The sequence below is a fragment of the Pocillopora damicornis genome, chromosome 12, assembly GCF_964200805.1.
Source record: "Pocillopora damicornis chromosome 12, jaPocDami1.2, whole genome shotgun sequence".
In the NCBI taxonomy this organism is placed as follows: domain Eukaryota; kingdom Metazoa; phylum Cnidaria; class Anthozoa; order Scleractinia; family Pocilloporidae; genus Pocillopora; species Pocillopora damicornis.
Genome location: NC_142681.1, coordinates 9,376,000 through 9,396,357, shown reverse-complemented (window position 1 = coordinate 9,396,357; position 20,358 = coordinate 9,376,000). Strand labels below are relative to the sequence as shown.

At 38.6% G+C, this 20,358-nt stretch overlaps 5 protein-coding genes across 5 annotated transcripts; 3 read left to right on the top strand and 2 right to left on the bottom strand.

Annotated features, from left to right (window-relative positions):
• The first annotated feature begins 406 nt into the window (after positions 1–406).
• LOC113675188 (uncharacterized) lies at positions 407–2,717 on the top strand. Its single transcript, XM_027191729.2, has 4 exons — positions 407–500; positions 833–928; positions 1,887–2,183; positions 2,534–2,717. The coding sequence occupies exons 2-4, from the start codon at positions 866–868 to the stop codon at positions 2,609–2,611; spliced, it is 438 nt and encodes a 145-aa protein (XP_027047530.2). The 5' UTR covers positions 407–500; positions 833–865; the 3' UTR covers positions 2,612–2,717.
• Positions 2,186–4,668, bottom strand: LOC149036389 (uncharacterized). Its single transcript, XM_089189124.1, has 2 exons — positions 4,468–4,668; positions 2,186–3,784 (listed from the first exon to the last, which is right to left on the bottom strand). The coding sequence occupies exons 1-2, from the start codon at positions 4,597–4,599 to the stop codon at positions 3,602–3,604; spliced, it is 315 nt and encodes a 104-aa protein (XP_089045250.1). The 5' UTR covers positions 4,600–4,668; the 3' UTR covers positions 2,186–3,601.
• A 619-nt stretch (positions 4,669–5,287) lies between these two features.
• Positions 5,288–6,659, top strand: LOC113675142 (uncharacterized). Its single transcript, XM_027191678.2, has one exon. It carries the CDS (start codon positions 5,409–5,411, stop codon positions 6,204–6,206), a length of 798 nt encoding a protein of 265 aa, XP_027047479.2. The 5' UTR covers positions 5,288–5,408; the 3' UTR covers positions 6,207–6,659.
• Positions 6,660–8,200: 1,541 nt separating this feature from the next.
• Positions 8,201–13,406, top strand: LOC113675206 (uncharacterized). The gene is made up of 9 exons (XM_027191746.2): positions 8,201–8,421; positions 8,723–8,811; positions 9,389–9,443; positions 10,474–10,539; positions 10,945–11,012; positions 11,089–11,244; positions 11,645–11,711; positions 12,268–12,348; positions 12,989–13,406. Exons 1-9 carry the CDS (start codon positions 8,292–8,294, stop codon positions 13,069–13,071), a joined length of 795 nt encoding a protein of 264 aa, XP_027047547.2. The 5' UTR covers positions 8,201–8,291; the 3' UTR covers positions 13,072–13,406.
• Positions 13,407–14,727: 1,321 nt separating this feature from the next.
• Positions 14,728–18,977, bottom strand: LOC113675211 (carbohydrate sulfotransferase 6). Its single transcript, XM_027191751.2, has 2 exons — positions 18,879–18,977; positions 14,728–16,391 (listed from the first exon to the last, which is right to left on the bottom strand). The coding sequence occupies exon 2, from the start codon at positions 16,353–16,355 to the stop codon at positions 15,150–15,152; it is 1,206 nt and encodes a 401-aa protein (XP_027047552.2). The 5' UTR covers positions 16,356–16,391; positions 18,879–18,977; the 3' UTR covers positions 14,728–15,149.
• Positions 18,978–20,358: the final 1,381 nt, after the last annotated feature.

Here is a 20,358-nt window from a genome sequence, read left to right as displayed (position 1 = left end):
CTACGATTCTGATTACATGGAATAGTGGTATTCTAAAGGAAATTGCCGCTGGCTCGCTTTTTTCCCGTTGATTATACCCTCGTAAGCATGTAACGCCTATCAGTCTTTCCGCGAAACTCCAAAAATGTTCACAATAGTAGCGTCTATCAGAAGCTCGTCCACTGAATTCGCCTAGGTCTTACTTCACTTTATTTCTCTAAATTTGATTCAGAAAGTGGACAGGACACGATCGAACCTGCCCTTGGTTAGGAGCAACCTGAAGTTGTTGCCCATGACAACAAACCAAAAAAAAAAAACCATGAAAAAAAAATCAAAACAAATATTGATAAAAATTCAACAGCATAAAATGATATAGAATGGAACTTCACTTATTTCATGATGAGCGCGCGCCGTGTAAAGTGACTCCATTATGACGTCATCTATTTCCATGGACTCGAGTTTGCATTCTGTCAAGTTTCAGTTTGTAGATAGGGCATTTTTCCAAGAGGAAACTTCTTAAGGTAATTTCTAAAGAGCATTTGATCCACTGTTTTTCAACATTCACAGAATCACGATGTGGTTGTTAGTTAAACCTTATTTGAACGTCACGGAAAGTTGTAAAATATACCGTTATCTCGGTGCGAAAAATATCATAACCAAAGCAAAGAAAAAAGTTTTCTATTTATTGAAGCGGAAATTTATGTGCCACGGAACAACCCCCGCCCCCATGGCTCCACAAAACAAAGCCATAGTCAAGGATCACCTTTAACGAAACTGAATTCATTTGTTGCCACAACTCTACCACGTTTCTCAGCCAGTGAGTTCATGGTTCTACTTTATTTTCTCTTGTCAGATATCACCTCCTTAGTCGATTTTAAGTGTAATAATGGAGTCTGTCACGGACAAGGCCTCAACCTCAAGCAATCGATCGCAGCAAAACAATCAGAATGTAAGTATTTTACAATTCATCAAAACACTTTACTAATATTTTCTTTATCTATCTTAATTTATTAAGTACCACTGACAATATGTATCAAGAATCCGCCGACAATTGCAAAATTTCGGAATTAGTTTTATTCTTCTTAGTCGGTCCGAATAGCGACCCGTTGAAATGATGTACTTTGTGTCTTTTTCGTAGAGGTAAAATAAAGGTCTTCTTCATAAGCTTATAAAAAGGTCTGGTAAATCTTAAAGCTTTATCCTTGTAGTTTAATGCCTAAAATTCTATTTCTTGGCCCACCATAAGAAGCGCGTCCAGGTTGAAAAGAGTTTGGGCTATTATGACAAAAACCGCGATGTGAACCGTTGAACGGCTGCAAACTCGTGCTTATATAAAAAAAATAAATAAACAACTTTATTTAAGGAAGGTCTGCATTAATTTGAGTAATCATACTTATAAACAGGACAGCTTCCTTGTAAACGCTTTAAGACTAAAGTACTCTTATTGAACTCAACTTCGTCCTAGAAAGGGACCCACGCTTATTTCTTAAAGAGTTTCACATTGTTCGACCTTGTGTCAGCTTCCAAGATAACTCGGGTAGCGCGTTTTGAAGCTTGAAGACTCTTATTACGTTACCACTTGAGCAGTTCGACCAAACAGTTGATCCATATATCATTAATTGTTTTATCACTGCGTTATAGTATAATATGCGCTGTTCAATGTGGAGGAATCTTATCTCTTAATTTTAATACAACGATCGTATTTTTTCTATTATGATGCATTTCCCATAATATCTAATGAAGCACATCAATTAATTCTTGTGCAAATTATCTACTTGATTTATTTTGAGAAGCTGTAGTTTTCTTGATGTAGGACGTCTAAAGACCTCCTCCCTTAGCAACGCCCTTGCATTAGACCTTCCTTTTTTCTATTCATGATAATATGATTAACCATTTTCCTCGAAAAGAAATATACTCAAGAGGAAATTGATGCAGCCTACGCTCTTCTTGCATTGAGCAACTCAGCCCCAGACCCATCAGCAGGTAACAGAGCTGCGCGTCCAAAACTTGAAGCGGAACTTTATGTCACAATGGATGAACCTCCTATGGCTCCACAAAACACGTCTATAGAACATCACCTAAAAAGTGTCCAACACAGCATGGATAGTCAAGTATCACCTTTAACTAAACTGAACTCATTTGTTGCCACGACTCTACCAGTTAGAGAAGGACATTACGTTTACAGTCACTACGTTTCTCAGCCAGTGAGTTCATGATTCTATTTTATTAAAAATTTCATTGATCAATACATAAACAAGGGCCATTTATTTCAGAAATGTAACAAACTTGCTAACTTCTGTTGTGAAACTTTTGAGAAGTAAACGCAATCCGATGTTTTTGAGAGACTGAACATCTCGTTTGATCACCTTGCTGTGACTAGTTGGTCAAGTATGGCTGTGTGCTAAAATCGAACACCGAAAAATTGTTTTGTTTTCCGTTTTTTCCAATATTTTTTGGGCGTTTTACCACACTTAGCCAGGAAATACATATTAGAGATGAAATAAACAAATCCGCACTATTAAGAATTAAAACCTGTTGTTTAACTTTATTTCAGTGCGACATTACCATGTGGAGATGCGAGACTCATGGATCCTGGTCTTGCCAACAGTGTTTCCATGCAGCAAACCCGTAAAGAGTTTTTTGAAAGCGTGTTTTATTAAAAAAATGCTTTTCAATGAAAAGAATTGACGCAAGTCCTAAATAAAAATGATGCAATAAAAAGCTTTTATTAATTTCTATCCTCGATGTCGTTCCTCTTATTTTCGGATCAATCGATGAATGAAGTAATGCATAGATTAATTCGTGGTGGACGAGGTTCTATGGGTCACGGCTCTGAGCCGGTGCCATAAACATGCACTGAGCTGAATGACAGTCGCCTTTAGCTTCTTTTAGACGCTGTTCAATCTTTAGTCTTAACACTGCAACTCTTGCCGCTTTGCACATGTCAGACCAAGCGGGATAGAGAGTCCTGTCTGCACATGGACAGGATATCTGTCCTAAAACCGCACAGATCTGTTTCTGGTCCTATTGGTCCTGTCGTCTAAAGAAGGATAAGGCCACACAGTCTTCACACTCCTGTGCTGACTTCAAGTAAAGTGATGTTCGGGCAGATTTCTGCGCTGACGATGGCGACGGCAAAGCAAAAAAAATTCCATCTTTTTGGGCATTGAAAACCTTAGAGAGAGACTCGTGTTGGCATGCCCGTATTCATAGGGCGTGGCTTTAATTTAGCCATAAATTTACACTGGTAAGAACCATTTATTTCTGTTCGGACACACCTGACACTGACCTGGAAAGTGCACAACAAATTAAATCCGCGTGTAGATGTCATTCCTGTAAGCTTGTAATTAAAACACAACCTCATAAGCTTGTTGTCTGTTTTTCATACGTATCCTTTCCCAGTAAAGCATTTCGCTTAGCTTCTGGTGGCAGTTGAATCTTTTTTTTAAATTTTGGGTATTTATTTTCAAGTATAAAGTTGTCTGAGATCACGTTGATAAAGTGGTTCAATGTTAGTCTGGTATCCAGATCCTCCATGGTCAAGCGGTCATTTCGGTTACAGTTACACGGTAGGATCTGGGTGCGAAATTAGTTCAATGTATCACTGGATTTCCTTTCACTACTACACGGGGTAAATCTGTGGGTAATTTCCTTCTATGTGGACTGTCTTGACTTCCGGTGCATCACCAACCGGATATTGTCTATCTCCAGGTTTGACTAGCAAACGTATGGTGTCAGATTTTACATCTACGTCTGCTTTATCCTTTGTCGCCGTAATTGATAAAACACCGGCTTTATGTTCCACCTGTCAAGAGTAGAATGCATAGGCCTCAGCGATAACCTTGATCATATAAAATGATTTCATCTGATTTCATCTGATTTCATTTCCAGATACTTTCTTAGTGAATTTGGCCTCCGTTCCTTCCCGTGCAAGGAGGTATGTAGGCAGATTTCCCGAACGGCGACTGGCTATGGAGCCTTCAGCTCGGGATAGAGTTCTTTTAGAGAATCTGACCGAAAAATTGCAAATATCCGAGCTAGTTAGAGTTTGAATCATCACGGAAAACGCAAATTTCCGTCAGTTTCCCACGCTCGCCAGATGTATTTAACCGTGATCCTTCTTTAAGAGGTATTTACTGACCGTGAAGCGGCAAGTCTCTTTCACTCAGGGGACATCATTTCACATTTTTCTAGCTTTTTTCATAAAAAGACAGAAAACTGTTACACTTGACAACGACAGCAGACTTAAGATCAGAGTTGGCGAGTCTTGCATGAATGTAGTAACGTGATTTGATATGTTCAAAGGACTCGATAGACTATGAAATACGCCAAAGATAGCAAATCTGCAATTGCCCGATGCAAGTATAACTACGTCAGACTACTGATAAACAAATAAATTTAAACTTAAGGAAATTTGTTAAGCGTACAAATGCAAAATCGATCGCTATTGCTCCCACCCAAATTTCTCAATCATTAAAGAGTATATACCTGGAAGTGAGGCTTCTGAAACTCCTGCGGAACTGGTGAAGACTTGGTTTGTGATATCAATAGGAAGATGAAAATAACAAAAGAGAGCAAATAGATTTTAAGAGAGTTTGTTAATCCAGAAACTGCGGCCATGATGAATATTTGTCGTTACGATTTACTATAACGCACGTAAACAGGTGAAGAAGACAAACAAAAGGCGCAGATTAGCAAATAGAAACAACCTGTCGAATAAATATTGAAAGAGAGTGAGCTGAGAGGAAATGAGACGAGAAATGAAATCTCGCAATATGTAACTCTTTTTTCTTTTTACGCACTCAATACAGAATTCCTTCATATGACCTGGAACAAATTAACTAAATGAATTACGTGGTTTTTACGCCGGGCACTGTTGTATGTTTTATGGTGTTGTAGCTTTTGTTGAATAAATAAACACTTGAAATGACCTGAAGTTTACGAAAACATTAATTAGCGCCGAGAAAGAAAATCATAAGCAATATCAGCAAAAACTCATAGCTTTTATTTACGTCCGGTCAGTAACACAAGATCTGTGAGTTTTAAAGTAACTCTTGGCGCGAGGGACTTAATCAGCCACCCGATATATATGCCTGGTGGCAGTTAGTGAGGTTTGAAATTAAGCCATCGCACTTTTAATTTGCAGCCGAGAACTGGCGGAAAGGGTTTATTTCAACAAAAAGGCACTGAAAAAAAAAAAGGAATTAAAATAAAGCCCGTAACATTTATTTCGATTTTCCAAAGGATTTTGGTAAAAATGATGTGAAAGGTGCTGACTCTGATTAATTATTCAAAGTGACAATCACGAGAGTTTAAAACAGTCGATAGCGACCGGTTAGAGGCATTTTTGATTCAGTGAAGTTTGCGGATATGGCAGCGTTTTTGTGCCATATATGTAATTTTTATCAGTAAATCGCCGTTATTTTATCATGATGATAAGAGTTTTATTTTTGTTTCTTTGGTTTTCTGATGCGCGGGCTCAGGGAAGCGAAGGACAAAAGGCACATTTTCAAGTAGAGGACAAATCAGGGGATTTGAAAATCCTGGCAACCAAAGACCAAGCGAAGGTAACAGCACAAGCGGACTCAGTTCAAGTTGTAGTCAAGCCTGGCACGGCCGAATATCCTGTCCTTAAATCGGACAAACCCGTAGTGCATGTGACTCAGGCTGGCTGGAACTCAATAAGCTTTCGTAAATCTGAGATTTCCAGGAGGAAGATGCCTGTAGGTCCGCGAGGAAAGAAGAAATACCATGTAAATGATTCGACGAAACGAAGAGTCCACTTAAACACCGCAGAGACAAAGCAAGGAAGGGTAACACCAAAAAGAGGTCTATCCTTTTTGAGTACCAAACGGAAACATAAAAGTAATTCTTTACAAAGCGTTTCAGGAAGTAAAAAGTCAGATGTGAAATACGGAGGATTTCAAGTCCTCGGGAACGCGGGAAAACTGAAAATGCACGTGACAAAGGACGAAACTACTCTAAGCAGCGAGTCAGGGGGAGTTGATATATCACTAAACAAACAATCATCGTCGTCCTCTAAATCTTCCAAGGCTTCTGACCAACGCGCATTGGATGTTAACCGGCCTCAGAAGTTTACTGAAGAATCGGCAGACAAAACAGTTCACATTGCTACCGAGTTAGAAAATGGCTTTTCAGATATTGGTTTGAGGAAATCCGAGGTCACCAGGCTCCATGATAACAAAATAAATCGACCGACTCGCTGATGCAGTCGAGGTTTGGTGTCAGAGAAGTGAGCCGGACGTTTTCATCTGAGGATTGTACACTAACATACCTGTATGGTTATTATGACAAATATTTCTTATTTAACGTTTTGGTGTATAGTATTTTTACGAATTGTGCCATATTTTGACGAGCCCGTAAGGCGAGTCAAAATAGATATAAGGAATAAGAATACTCAGCAATAGTACATACCAAAACGACTGATAACTTATTTGTCATCAAACTGCTTTATTTTATATACATTTCGTATAAGGTGGAAAAAGCAAAGCAGATAGAGAAGCGTAGGACGCGCAGTCGACCAGTTAAACAGGTATTTTTTTACAATACAAAATTTGATAATCAACTTTCCAATATCGCAAGATGTTTTAAATCGATTCGCGCACTATTTGTACTCTACCTAGTGCGGTTGGAAAATAAATAACTTTCATTTCGTTTTTTATTACCTTGAAGTCAGCCTTTTGAATACCAAATTCATGATCAAAGCGCACAACAAAGCAGCGTGAACACACAGTGATGCTAGCGCTTTCCAAAAAGTTCATTCTACTAACTCTATCACCTGATCACTTTATATCTAGCGATTTCCATTGTCTAATTTAATTCCCAGTAACCACCTCATACTTTCCGTAGACAATCAGGTTACTTGCGCCATAACAGGTCTTTTTAAAAGTAGACGCGCGGCCTATGACGAGTCTAATGACCTATGCCCAACTTCCGCACTTCACATCCAAGGTGCTTCAGGTCCAATTTATAGACCGCCGGGCATGTCTAATAAAGATCACTGATGTCTGTCATACAAGCGTTTTTATAACAGAACGTACGGCATAGCTGACATATGCTCTCAAACGATAGAAGTTTTACATGCTGTCTTTAGAAGCTTTATATACTAATAAGGGGGGGAATGGGGGGGAGGGGATTATCCTGGAGGATAATGGCAAAATGAAAGTACCCAAAGGGTTGCTCACTTAGAATACATCCTACACCTCTCACTTGAAATTGTCCCGTTTCCCCGTCCCCAGCGAGAAAATTAAACTAGCCAACTAGATGATTTAAAGCTTTCATTATTAGATGAAAATTTTCTGAAAGGCTTTGGTACATACGGGTTCTAACACAGATTATAATAAGATACAAACAAAGCTTTGTAAACATTTCAGGCGCCTTAATCTACATTATTTTGATGTGAGCAGAGACGAAAGTTTTCAAAGAGAAAACGAAATGCACAGTCCGAGTTTCGAAGGTTTTCACGCGTATTTAGATTGCAAGCTTACCTACGGTAATAAGAAGCAAACACAGCTAACACTCGCATAGCATATAAAGTTTCGTGTTAAAAAAAAAAAAAAAAAAAAAAAAAACAGAACAAGACAGGAATTATGAAAAATATCGCCAAACTGGCATAACTGTTAAAAATTCCTACTAATTATGACGGTATCAGTACGACTGCGATCATGCTGAGGTCCATCGCTGCTAGCTCAGTGTGAAGCAAGGCTCAAAAATTACATCGTTCATTCATAAAACACTCACATTGAAGAGTTTGTCTTCTACTTTATGTGAAAAAACTTGCGTGTTTTTATGAGCCACAATTCGGCCGCATTTCATTGAACATTTCACTTCAGATTTTGTATTGGAGACTAAAAAAATTTCCGGCAAAAGTGTTGACTTCGACCAGCCGATCTCTTAAAGTTTGTAACTATCGCAGTATGTGAAAATTGAAAGCAATGTGTTCGTAATTTAACGAATTTTTTGTTATAAAACAAACAGAAAAGCCTTGACTTTGCTCTGTCCGTTGTAACGCATGCAAGAAGCGGCTAGAACACGAAAGAAGTAAAGGGAGAAACACGAGACGTATTCGACTGTTTCTCTTCACTTCTCAATCTATAATCTCTTGGTCTCGTGCTTTTAATAGCAAAATGTTGTCATTACACGTATTTTGCGATGTTATGCAAACTAAAACAACTTGAAGAGGTACTCCCAGTCTCTGCTCGGCCAAACCCAAGGGCAGAACTTAGCACTAGAACGAGGGCACTCGATCTACTTTGTTTTGATAATTCCTTTTGTGCCTAGTAAGACTTTTAATGTTATTGTGTTGTATTTCAGAAAGTCGTAAAATTATGCTAGGGAACCATGAGGTACAGGGAGACATGCAAGATAAAGTGAGTTGTCACCTTGAACCTGATCAGGAGGTGGCAGCCGTGTTAGGAACAGGTGGGTGATCGGGAGTGGGAAATTTAAACCACGTGGCGATCGATCGACAAATGTTACGTTTGCCACCACAAAAGATCACAACACGCTTTCTTGATTATTTGACTTTTTGGCTTTCAAATTTTATATTTTCTTGCTGAACTTTGATCGTGCGCGACTGTGATTGCCATCACGATGAAAACAATCTTATAGGAGTTTGAATAACACCTAACAAACTAGTCTGAGAGGACTTGAGGATATTTTTTTTGGCATAACATTTGCTTATAATATACAATTAAAAATATACTTAACTATTCTTTCATAGACCCTAATGTTTCCCAATCAGGCGCAACCAGCTCAGCCAGGCGAGGCTCAAGGTCTTCCTCAACAAAGGAGTTGACAACTGGGATAAAGGTGTGTCACTCAATTTTGACACCAGTATTGGTTACATTTTTCGAGGAGAAAATTTTTCAAAATTTTTTTTGCCACTCACCCCTCCCTCCTCTCTATGATCAATGATGAAACTGCATCAAGGCTTCAAACATGCCTTTTTTCTTAGCAAACAAATGGGAGAGTTAGGGGCAGTTGGCATATTCATTTGTTTTGTTAAGATTGTAACAGTTGTGTCAGAGAAAATTTATTAAGACTTTTACCACGAGTCTTGGATTGATTATTCACAAAGCATCACAAAGTCCAACAATTTTGTTGTAAATTCCTCCAGCATCTCCAGCTAAACCATATTTTGAGGCAGCATGCCTAATCCTGCCTCTCATAACAGCCTGACATCTGCTGATGTTGGATTCTACGGCCTCTCCACTTCTGGGTTTGTTCCTGAGTCATTTATAAGTGGAGTCTACCAGGAGGATTTTTTCTTAAGGATATAAAGATTAGATGCCATTTAGCATTTGGCTGTATAACTTTACATAAAGAGACTCAAGGGATTTTATTTGTTTCTTGCCTAAAGTTTATTAAAATGCATCTGTTTTTGCAGATGTTGGAGCATGACATTCAAGAATCTCTTGGCACTGGTGATGCAGCAGCACAGTGTAGGCTAAATCTGTCCAGATCAGTTATATTTCCTCAGTTTAAAAAATGTTTGCAGAATCCAAAAATGTATAATATTGTATTACAGGATATATTTTTCAAATTTGCCATATCATAATGTTCTGCATCACTAGCCAAACTCCCACAGGCTTTACTGAAAAGCTACTACAGACAGGAATTGCACCTCAAACTACAATAAAACTAGTCTTAATTGGATATACCTCATGTTTATTGCATACCCTGTATAGAGCGAACACATAAGAAGTCCACTTTTGTCACCCCTTATCTACAGTAAAACAATCAATCTTGTACTGGGGGATAGCTGGGATTTTTAAAAGGGGATTGGAGATGGTATCAGAGTGAGAGTGCCCAATGTACCATCATGTTGACATCCACACTGTGTTTTACTAAAACTGAATTTTTGTGGGGCGAGCAGTAAGTAATTCATGCCTTGTAGATTCTTTGGAGTTTTGCTTTTTTGTTTTTTTTTAAAAAAAATCATTTTGCAAAGGACTACCCCAAGTCTTCCCCTCTAGATACATCATGCTATATTTACAAGACTCCTCTATTAAGCCAAAGCAGATCCTACATTTGAGGTTTTCTTTTTCTGACTAAACCTTTGTTTTAAGCAGACACCTTCAGTTATGGGATTTTACTTGAAATTCCTTATCTTAGTTCAAGTTCACTAAAGTTAAACAATCCAAGAGAGGCAGATGTGGTTTAAAAGCATTATATATTGACCTAATAGAGTAGAAATAGACTCCAAGTATATTCACAGTCATAAATCTCTCTGCAATCTACTCTTGCACAGTATACATGAGAAGGAAGAGACTCAGAAAAAAATCATGTATTTAATAGCCAACAATGTTTATTGTCAACGCTGTACCAGACAGAAAAATTAAACATGTTATCATTGTACAATGTACCAGAATGGCTACCTATTCTACAGCTGGTATCAAAGGAATACTAGCAAGGGTACTGTAGGTGTGCTTGTTACACCACTTTGACTGTGTACTGTTTTGCTGTTTCCAGACCCCTCTCTACATTTCTTGGCAGCTCAGGGTGAAATTGCAAAAATAAAAGAGGAGATTGACAAAGGTTTGTATAAGATTTGAAGTCAATTTATTATCTGATAGGAACATTAGAATCTGGTTTCTTTAGCATGAAGCAGCAGAGTGTCTTTCTTCTTTCCCATTTAGCAGATTCTGTTATTTTGTACCCTACCTAAACCTTACTCATCTCATGTCCATTAGACTTGCCATTCAGATCAAGTCTCAGCATATTGCATTCAGTTTCAAATGTATATTTCTTTACACTGGTTACATTCTGAGTGGAATATAGTTTTAAGTTTCAAGCAGGAATTAGAGAGGGTCAGGTGAGAGTGTAGAATAGATTGTAAAACTCAGATTACCATTAATAGGAGGAGCTTTCTGAGAGGTCTTTCCTCTATGACCTGTTGGATGCTCACCATTATTATGTTTCCCACTGGTTTGTACTCTGCAGGAACAGATGTAAATGCTGTGGATAAAACAGGTTTGACACCTCTGGCTTGGGCAGCAGCTCATAGGCAGGTAATATCATGAGAGATAAAACACTCAATCAAACTGTGGTTCAGAGTTGCTCAGTTATATAATGTTACTGTTATAGAAAGCAACTATATCTGTGCTGCTCAAGAGTGGTGCAGATGCCACATCATGCAGTCCAACTGGAGAGACGGCACTCTCATTTGCTGCCTGTCAGGGCCAACTGGATGTTGTTGAGCAGCTTTTGGAATATGGAGCCGATCCAGATATTGCAAATGTGGTTTGTATTAAGTTTTGACCTGCATGTGATACATGTTGTATTTGATAAATGCCTGTTCAAAAGGTTATTTCACAAGCTAAACCCTTGAATCACACATTAAGGTCACATGAATCAAAGAAATGATCACCAACCAAACACACTTGTGATTATTACACAAAATCTCCTTGTAAGCACCTTAGGAAATGTATAGAGAACAGTATGGAGAATATGCATACTAATGTTAGGGTGTGAAGGGTGAGTAAGCAGCATAAATTTATTAAGTATTGTTGAATAATCCCTAAATAGGCTTCAAATAAAAAAATTCTGACTGCATTGATATAAGATAGGCACACAGATATGAAAATTGCTTATGTTGTGTAATGTTTGGTGTAATCACAATGTGACTAAATTTTGATTGCAGGAAGGAGGCACACCTCTCATGTATGCAGCTTATAATGGATACCCCCAGGTTGTTAAACTTCTACTTGGTAAGAAAACTTTTTCTACTCTGCTCCTCGGTTGAGTATTGCAAAATCAGAACCAAGTTTAAATTTATCAGGAACCCATCAGAACTCAAACAGCCCCTGGTGTGGGAAAATCAGGATAGTTAAGTTGGGATTTGGATTAATTCTGTATCTGATTCACCGATGGAATGTTTCTTGTGTCTAGATGGACCAATCACAAAACATAAATAAGTGTTAACTTTTGATGAACTTGTGTGAACTAATTAACAAATAGGTTCCCTGTTGCGTTGGGTCTGTTCAGTAATAGATCACCAATGACAACAAAATACCGTAAGAAAGAGAAAGTGGCCCACGAGGCGCAGCTGAATGTGTCACCCATGTTCTTACCACGTTTGGTTGTGTTCTGTGATCTGTTACTGTAGAGACCCACAGCAACCTACAATCTATTTATTTTGTGTGGCAAAAAAGCAAAATTTTATGTTTATGGTGACATCAACTATTGGACTTTCCTCCAATAGATCATAAGTAAAACCCAATCAAAATTCATATATAATTCACTCTATCATATAAATCTGTTTAGAACATGGAGCAGACTTAACAGCTACAAACAACGAAGGTCACACCGCTTTGAGCCTAGCTCTAGGAGTGGGAAACAAAAATGGTAAGTTAGTGATGAGAACAGAGCTCTTCGTCAAAGTAGTATTTTTTTTTTATTTGTCCATTCTTGCTAAATATAAGACTTCACTGACGGAAGTGCTGTGCCTAGAGCCAGATACAAATCCATTGTCAAATTGGAGAATGAAACACGCCAAATCTTGACATGGGAAGAGAGGATCATACTGAGGAGGTATTAACAGATAACTACACAACAACAATGGTTAGGGATCGAGAAAATTGACATGGAGTCTCATAGGATGAGAGTAAATATCGATTCGTAAACAAAAGAAAAACAGAAAAAAACAAAATTAAAAACAAAAGATAAAAAGAAGTTTCTCTAGACATTTCCTATGGAAATTACAAGGAGAATTTGTCTAACAGTTTAGAGCTTGTTGAGTTCGCAATCATTTCCTTTTTTTTCGTGACCAGTAATGTTTGATTCAGGGGTGTTACTGTTGGGAGACCTTAGATGCTTATCACTGTTAGGGGTGAAAGGGTTAAGAACTCGATTGAGACAAGTCACGAAATTATTTAAGGCATTGTACGAAGTATCTACTGACAATGATTTCCATGATGGATGGGAACTATAATTGTTTTCTTGTCGTTTTTATGCATGGCATGAAAAGAAAATGTTTCCTTTTCAGTCCAGCGTGTCATAGAAGACTATCTTCGCTCCATCCTGGAAAACCGAGCTTCCTCGTCTTGCTATGGAGAAATTCAAAAGTAACTCTTTTCGTCACGTCGCAACACCGCAATATTAAACACGGGAAAAGGGACTTACTTAATTAATGCGCCCCTAACATACTTCACCCAAGGAATCATGGAAGTCTTGCGAAGAATTATGTTTACGAACTTGTCAGTGGGCGAAGCATACCTGAATCCAAAGGAAAACTATCATCTTTCGAGTGTACTTTGTTTTAATAATAAGTTATTTTTCTATAGTTCTATCTGACGCTCAATTCTCAAATGGGAACAATTGGGTATTACTTGCACTCAAAACTGCGTGGATGTAAAAGAAATGCTATGACTAATTATTAAATACGAATCTTATTTACTATCTAAGATAAACTGACTGTTGGTTTTCTTATTGCTTCAGTTCTCTGTCAACGTTGAGTCTGTTTAGATTTGAGTTTTGGTTCCCGATTCCCTTGAGCGCGGAAGTTTTACCGCCTTTTTCCAGGTCGCATTTGAATTTGAGCGGCGAGAAGCTGGTTATCATCATGGCCTTTTTACGTCTCATATTGGATTATTATGAACCTTTTCACTCGATCCCAAGATCTACAGCATAAGTATCCTTACTGCCAATCATACAATACTTATGATTTTAGTGCAGAGATTTTGGTATTGGATCAACTAATAATCCCCTGATTGATATTTCTCTTTATTCTCGTCACTTGTGTGCTTGATATTGTATTGATATTGTAAAGAGAAATTATGTCTTGGTCACTCATGGCAGTTGAAAAGTTAAGGAAACTTCTGGCCAGAGTGTTTACCTACTAGGAAATCAGTACGTTTATAGTTGATCGTGAGAAGATTTCAGCATTCTTTCTTTCTGCTTTCGGCACCTTTTCTTTCTCCTTTCTTTTCTATCTCTCTTTAGTTATTGAAAACAGTTTGTTGCGAAACTGTTTTTTAAACGATCCATTCTTAGCATCGCCAACGAGAAAGAGTTTCCATCTCTGCGTGAAGGAATCTACGCACGCTATAGCTATTTAGATGCAAGTGAGTTAAGCAGAGGCATTTTTGTGTCTAGAATGGCAGCCGGAGGTTGAAGGTTTCTTCCTTATCGCTTGCCACAGATCCTTTGTTTGTAGTGTTTAGGTAAAAATGCGAAACTAGAGCCTTACCAATGAATTGGCTGATGTCAAAACGAGCCAGGAGTAGTTGCATTCCCCCCCCTGAGGCCTTGTTGGAAACAAAATCGCTTGCGTGTAAGTTTCAAATATCATAAAGACAATGTACGGACTCGAACACGAATAATTTTCGTGCGCCGTTAAACCACGATCTGCCGTTTACGTGTGGTAGCATCAGCAATCTCAAAAGTGATTCAAATACTTAAGCGTATTTCTGTTGATTGTCTTAAAACTAAAACCAATAACCGCCGCCAATCAGGACGAAGAGAAATATTACAAAGAGCCAATGGGAAAGCTGAAAATCACGACTATAACCAAGCTTTGATGGGCTTTAGTTCCGAATGGTTAGAGGGCGTTAGTGTTCAAAAGAAAGAGGGGGAAGCTCTCCGTTACGAAGGGCAGTCATGTTCTAGATCTTCTCAGTACCTAATTTGGCTTTTGAGGGTGAACAGAGGCTGTTTTCAGCCTCTTAGACAACGTGCATTAACATAACTTTAAATCCAAAAAAGTCAAAGATGTAAGCACAAATATTTGTAAAGTTCAATCCTAGAGAATATATTTTTGTCGTAATATGAACTTCGTTATAGACCTCGCTCGCCACAGAGTCTCTGTGGCTCAATGTCAGAGAATTGTAACGGGGAATCCGAGGGTCTGAGGTTCGATTCTTCATGGGGACTCAGAATTTTTTCTTGTCTCACGCTCGCGATAAGACGAAATAACATCTCTCTCTATTTCTTTACCAAACTCAAAAATTACCGTCTCTCCTATCCTAAGTTCAATCTTTTTCTTCCTTTTGTGTCAAAGTTACCCTTTGGTTGTATTGAGTGCTTTTCTCACCAAGCTGATCATGGTGAGATGACGAGACGGACAAGACTGACGAAGCAAATACTCGCTTTCTCTTTGCGCGATAAGGTCACTGCTATTCAGACTTGACCTGATTCATGTCTCGTTATCAGTCCTTCACTTCGTAATCATCACTTACTAGAGGGATTGAAATGTTTGCTTGTTGCTCGTGTGATCCTTCCACAGGTCTGTATCCCATCAACTGCATCACATGTCTGCAATAATATTCAATGATATTTATTTCGTATGGGTGGACTTTCCATCGCCAGCGATTCATGGCAATTTTTGCATCATCCACAGTGAAAGCAACCAGGCTACCTCGTATTTCCATCTCAGATCTTCGTTTATCCGGATGTGTACTTTCATTTAACCATGTTGTAACACTGTCTAACACCGATAGCCCGGCAAAGTCGAACAGTCGCTTCATTTCGTCCAAAGGATTTTTTGCAAAGTCTTCATACCTCAGCACTTTGATTTTGCTTCGTTGCCAAGGGGGAAGATTCTTGACAAAATTAAGACTTTCCTCTGTCTCTTTACATATTTTGTAGCTAAACATTCTTGTTCCGTGCTTAGCAACTCCATGTACCTCTCTGTAAAAGTTAACACTCAGTGAAGAAGGTATCACGGCACGAGGGTCTCTTACTAACAGCACTGTTTTACAGTCAATGTCTGGTGAATCGCAAACAGCTAGAGCCTTTCTTATTCCGCCTTTGCGCGGCATGCGGCTTAAAAGAACCTTAATCACAGTGAGCGTATAGCTATTTTTGCATGCATTTTCAAGTGCTTCGCTTGTCATTTTGGCACAAAGTTGTGGATCCCATCTCGGGTCGGATATGTTGTAAGGACAAAGAGGTGGCGAGGCAATAGCGTGACTAATCCGAGGATGAAGAGGTTTGCGGTAGTACGTTTCAATGTCCTTCAAGAAGACTTGATCTGTGAATTTACATTGTAATACACCAGTTAAGAATTTCTGCACAAGGCTGTCATAATTTAAGTGAAATTTTCCCTGGGTTCTTTCCACAGTTTGCAGCGGTTCGTACATGTAAAACACATCTGGGTGGTGATTAAAAATGTCTCCGGTGATTGAAGAACCCGAACGGCCGTGGGCTATTATTATTAAGTTTCTCCTGGCCGAGGGCGATTTTCGTTGTGTAGGCTGTTCCACTATAGAGTGTTGTAGAGATGCATGGTTTGCCAGATAAATTCCAAATACAGCAAAAAACGACAGCAGCGAACCAGCTACGATAACTCGACGCCAAAATGGCCACCTGAAGAAAAAAATCCTCCTTCGTCTTCTACGCTTCCAAAACTTCATCTCTAGCGTTTCAACGACATTTCCCTTGTTTGAAACCTATTTTAAAGAAAAGCAAGAAAATCGGCCAGTGTAAATAGTATCGTATTCACCAACTACAGTGGAAGTCTACGGAAATTTTTCTCAACTAAGGGAGACCAAGCCAGATAGGTTCGAAATTTGTGAATGAAATGTGAAGCGTACATAAGGTTTAACTAAAAGGCGCAGAGAGAAAAAATATGTATAAACGCTAAAGATAAACAAAGTAAATAACAACAAGAAAGCAATTGACAAAAGTGGCGTCAGCATGTTGACTTCTAATTGACTTATTGTTTGCAAGTCCTTTGCTAGGTACGTCACTATGATAGGGGAAACTAGCTGCAGACCGCACCACACTATTGCGATAGGCACCAAGGACTCTCGAGCAGACTTTTGTAGTCTACTGTAGTCTCTTGGTTCTCTGATAAACAATGCTACTTACATCCGTCAATCTTACTTCCCTCTGGCGTGAACTCTGGTCGTGTGACTTAACTCTGGTTAATCGCTCTGACGAAGGGCTAACGCTCGAAACGTCAGCTTTTCTACCCTTTACGGTTTTCAGCCCAGTTGTTAACACTAAACTACCTGCTATACTCTCCCACCGACGCAGCACCACAGTTTCTTTAGAAACTCACCCCTTTAATCTAACTTTGATTGTCACTAAATACTGACTCATACTGAACTGTCGTAAAACATTTCTACGCTAAAAATGTATTTCATTGATTTATTATAAATTTGATTGTGTATCAAGTAAGTTATAATTTCGTTACCGTTAAAGCACAGTGTTAACGTTACAATTTAAGTCGCATGTAATAGGAAGCGACGTAGGATAATCAAATTAGTTCTGCGAACAGTGATGTATCTAATTAGGTATTTCCAGGGCGTTAAGCGCGCAGGAACATAGCAGCATGATTGTCAAGTTAAGCCTTGTTTGATAGGAAATTAGTGCCCACGAATCATTGTAGAACGTGAGCAAGTCTTGAATCCCGGAAGGAATTACGTATCTGGGTGTGGATTTCTTTAGCTAATAAATGTAGCAATTTTTGTAACCCTACGATTAGACTGTAATAGAATAGATAGATCGTAAAACGGAACGTGTAATGCTGAATTGTCGGCAATAAAGCCTGGATCAAGTGAAAGTACACGGTCCAAGATTACTGAACCAGCGTGTGCGGAATTCTCAGTAACGCAAGTGGGAAATTCTGCGAAATGAACCAACTAAATACTTCATAACATTTTAGAACATAACGTTCGGCTATGAATCAATGAAAAATGGGCAAAAACATTTATGATCTCTCTTAAGTGCATGGAACATTGGAAACACAATTTTGTAGCCTCTGAATAAATCAGTTCTTATGGTGGAACTAAGATAAGAAAACTAAGGACAAACAAACATGCGTGACTCTAATATTGATAAGTGTTATCCACTCGATCATAGCCCGAGGCGAGCCGGCAGCTGCGCGCGCGCCTACAAAACTCCCCTGCAGGTTACCTATTTAAGCGCGATTCGCATCGGAATATTTTACAAAAGATAAACAATTCCTCTTTTGTAAAATAGTAATATATGCACTCTTGATTTTGATCACGAATAAAAATATTACCCCGCTTCTATAGCTTTTTCGGTTTTAAAAAAAACTCAGAAACGGTCCCATAGACTCAAAGAATTCCTTCAAGTCACTCAATTGGTGTCGGTCTTTTTAAATTAGAAAAGTTCGCTCTTAACGTCCGAAATTTTCGTTCATTTGTTCAAAGTAGCGAAAGAACTAATGATGCCTTTATTATCCAAAAGTTCTGAAAGCGTGAGATACGTAATTAATGCTATTCGTAAATCATTTGATTGAACTGAACTTATCAAAATTCAATGGAGATTCAAGCAAAAGCTTGTGCCGAGCTATTTAGAACGGTCAACTGTCTGGAACTGGCTACGTACACTAACAGCCATCCAGTAACAAACCATATGAAGATTTCGAAACCGTCTAGTTCTGCAGGGTTTACACAGTCTGCTTTGTCCAAATAACACCGAAGAATTTGCATAAAACTAGTCTAAAGACAATTGTGTTGCATTAAGCTGCTGGGTAGTACTTCAGATTTAAATTATTTTCAGTCTCCTCTGAAAAGAAGAAAAGTTTCTTAATCCCGGTGAGAAGTCCGCTGAAGGTTTGTAAGTTTTGATATTTGCGCCGCGTTTCCATGCTGATCACCTACTCATGTCATCACTCATTGCCGGAACCACGACCTTCTACAAACAGATGGACATGTTCTCATTGTGATGAGCTGTAACAGTCAATGCAAGAATCCCTGAGCTTCAACGAATTTGAAGAAACGAAGCAAATACAGTTTCTTGTTGACAACAGGTCATGGTAACATCACTTGATCAAAGAAATTGCCTAGTCGAACTGCTGGCCTCTTTTATGCTCTTCAGACAGAATAATGAAAAAGTTTTCATGGAATAAAGCACTTTCATTTTCTGGTTTCAGGGAAAACCAATGTAATACGAAAAATACCTACCTCTTAAAACAAGACTTCCTTACCGCCATGCTTGATAGTTAATATGTTTGCCGAAAGTAGTGATAAACTGCGAAGGCAGTCATGTGATAACAATCATCTAAAGAAGGTCACGCAATCCATAAATTGTGACTGTAAATCAAAGCGATCAGAACGATAGCCCATAACGGTGAGTTACCAACATGCATTAGAGATTTTACTAGTTACTTGATATATTTTAGATCTTTAACTAATTTTAGTTTTAATATATTGTAGTCATTATTGCATATTTGACACAAGGCCTCCATGGATGCCAGCCTTCGGGCTGAATGGGTTACCTTGTTCCGTGGGATGCCAGTGGCATACCACGGTAAAAATCCGGCTGGGTTTCTTTTTCATTTCAAGGACAAATTACAAAGCTAGCCAACAGGAATGAGTAAAATCTTTATCGATTTTTACCTTATGTAAACATTGGCGGCTGTAGTGATCAGAAGCGGACGAAAATAATCCAGTGCTTTTCTGAAAAAATAAAACCTGTGGAATTCATTTCCGCATATCTTCAATTTCACTGGGTCAAAAAACCCGGCAGTCGCATTAAGTGCGTTCTGAGGTCATTTCATTCCGAGTTGCGTTCCAAGCTGGAGAGAACCGTGCAAACAAAGGTCATTGCGTTACGATGCAGAGATATATTGAGTAACTCTGAGGCGAAACGCGACAGCATTGGAAAATAGTGCAGGCGAAGTAAGATTTGAATTCCAGCGGCTAAATTTGACAAATTTTGCAAAAGGAAATTTGATAAACCCGGAATACTATTTAGTGGTAGTTTGCAATAACTGCACAATTCCTTTCAATGCTACGCCCACGGTAACGCCTTTAGGCGTCTTGTCTTTATAAAGTTTTTTTTTACTTTATACTATCATCGTAGCTATGACATGTCCACCAAAAAAAATCATCCTCTTTTTGCGCGGTAAAGATGAATACACCGCGCCGTAAGATAAGATTATCGCTATAGTTAGCGTTACCTCCAATAAAGACGTCTATTATACAGGTCTGACTGACACCTTAATGACGAAGTCATGTGGCCATTTTTATTCCAATACCAACCTACAACAGATGAAGACACCTCGCTTTTTCAGTTAATTATGTCAATATTGCATTGATTTTCTCTAATATGAACACACTGGATCGACCGCTACGGCTCCACCTGAGATCGACAATCATTTTATTTTACAACATTTATCAAAATTATTGACGAGATGTAAAAATTATAATGTTAAATTGAGAACTAGGAAGCTAAGCCCAAAAGTTTTCTTGTTAGCTCTGCCCTGCATCTCAAGTTACCTTCAAGATGAACCAATGACAGGAGCCGTTACCTATTAATGATCATCTTTACCGCGTTTTTCTTACAAACTTATATAAAAAGTCGTTAATGACTAAAAAGGAGTAAGAATTTTAGTTAATCTGTAAATAACAGGCACCATCCGAATCAAAATGTTTTAGTCTT

Coding starts and splice junctions, on each gene's coding strand:
- LOC113675188 (XM_027191729.2), top strand. CDS start 866: ATGGAGTCTGTCACGGACAAGGCCTCAACCTCAAGCAATCGATCGCAG. Junction 929..1,886: donor CGCAGCAAAACAATCAGAAT/GTAAGTATTTTA, acceptor TTCCTCGAAAAG/AAATATACTCAAGAGGAAAT. Junction 2,184..2,533: donor GTCACTACGTTTCTCAGCCA/GTGAGTTCATGA, acceptor ACTTTATTTCAG/TGCGACATTACCATGTGGAG.
- LOC149036389 (XM_089189124.1), bottom strand. CDS start 4,599: ATGGCCGCAGTTTCTGGATTAACAAACTCTCTTAAAATCTATTTGCTC. Junction 3,785..4,467: donor TTCAGAAGCCTCACTTCCAG/GTATATACTCTT, acceptor TACTCTTGACAG/GTGGAACATAAAGCCGGTGT.
- LOC113675142 (XM_027191678.2), top strand. CDS start 5,409: ATGATGATAAGAGTTTTATTTTTGTTTCTTTGGTTTTCTGATGCGCGG.
- LOC113675206 (XM_027191746.2), top strand. CDS start 8,292: ATGTTATTGTGTTGTATTTCAGAAAGTCGTAAAATTATGCTAGGGAAC. Junction 11,245..11,644: donor ATCCAGATATTGCAAATGTG/GTTTGTATTAAG, acceptor TTTTGATTGCAG/GAAGGAGGCACACCTCTCAT. Junction 12,349..12,988: donor AGGAGTGGGAAACAAAAATG/GTAAGTTAGTGA, acceptor TTTCCTTTTCAG/TCCAGCGTGTCATAGAAGAC.
- LOC113675211 (XM_027191751.2), bottom strand. CDS start 16,355: ATGAAGTTTTGGAAGCGTAGAAGACGAAGGAGGATTTTTTTCTTCAGG.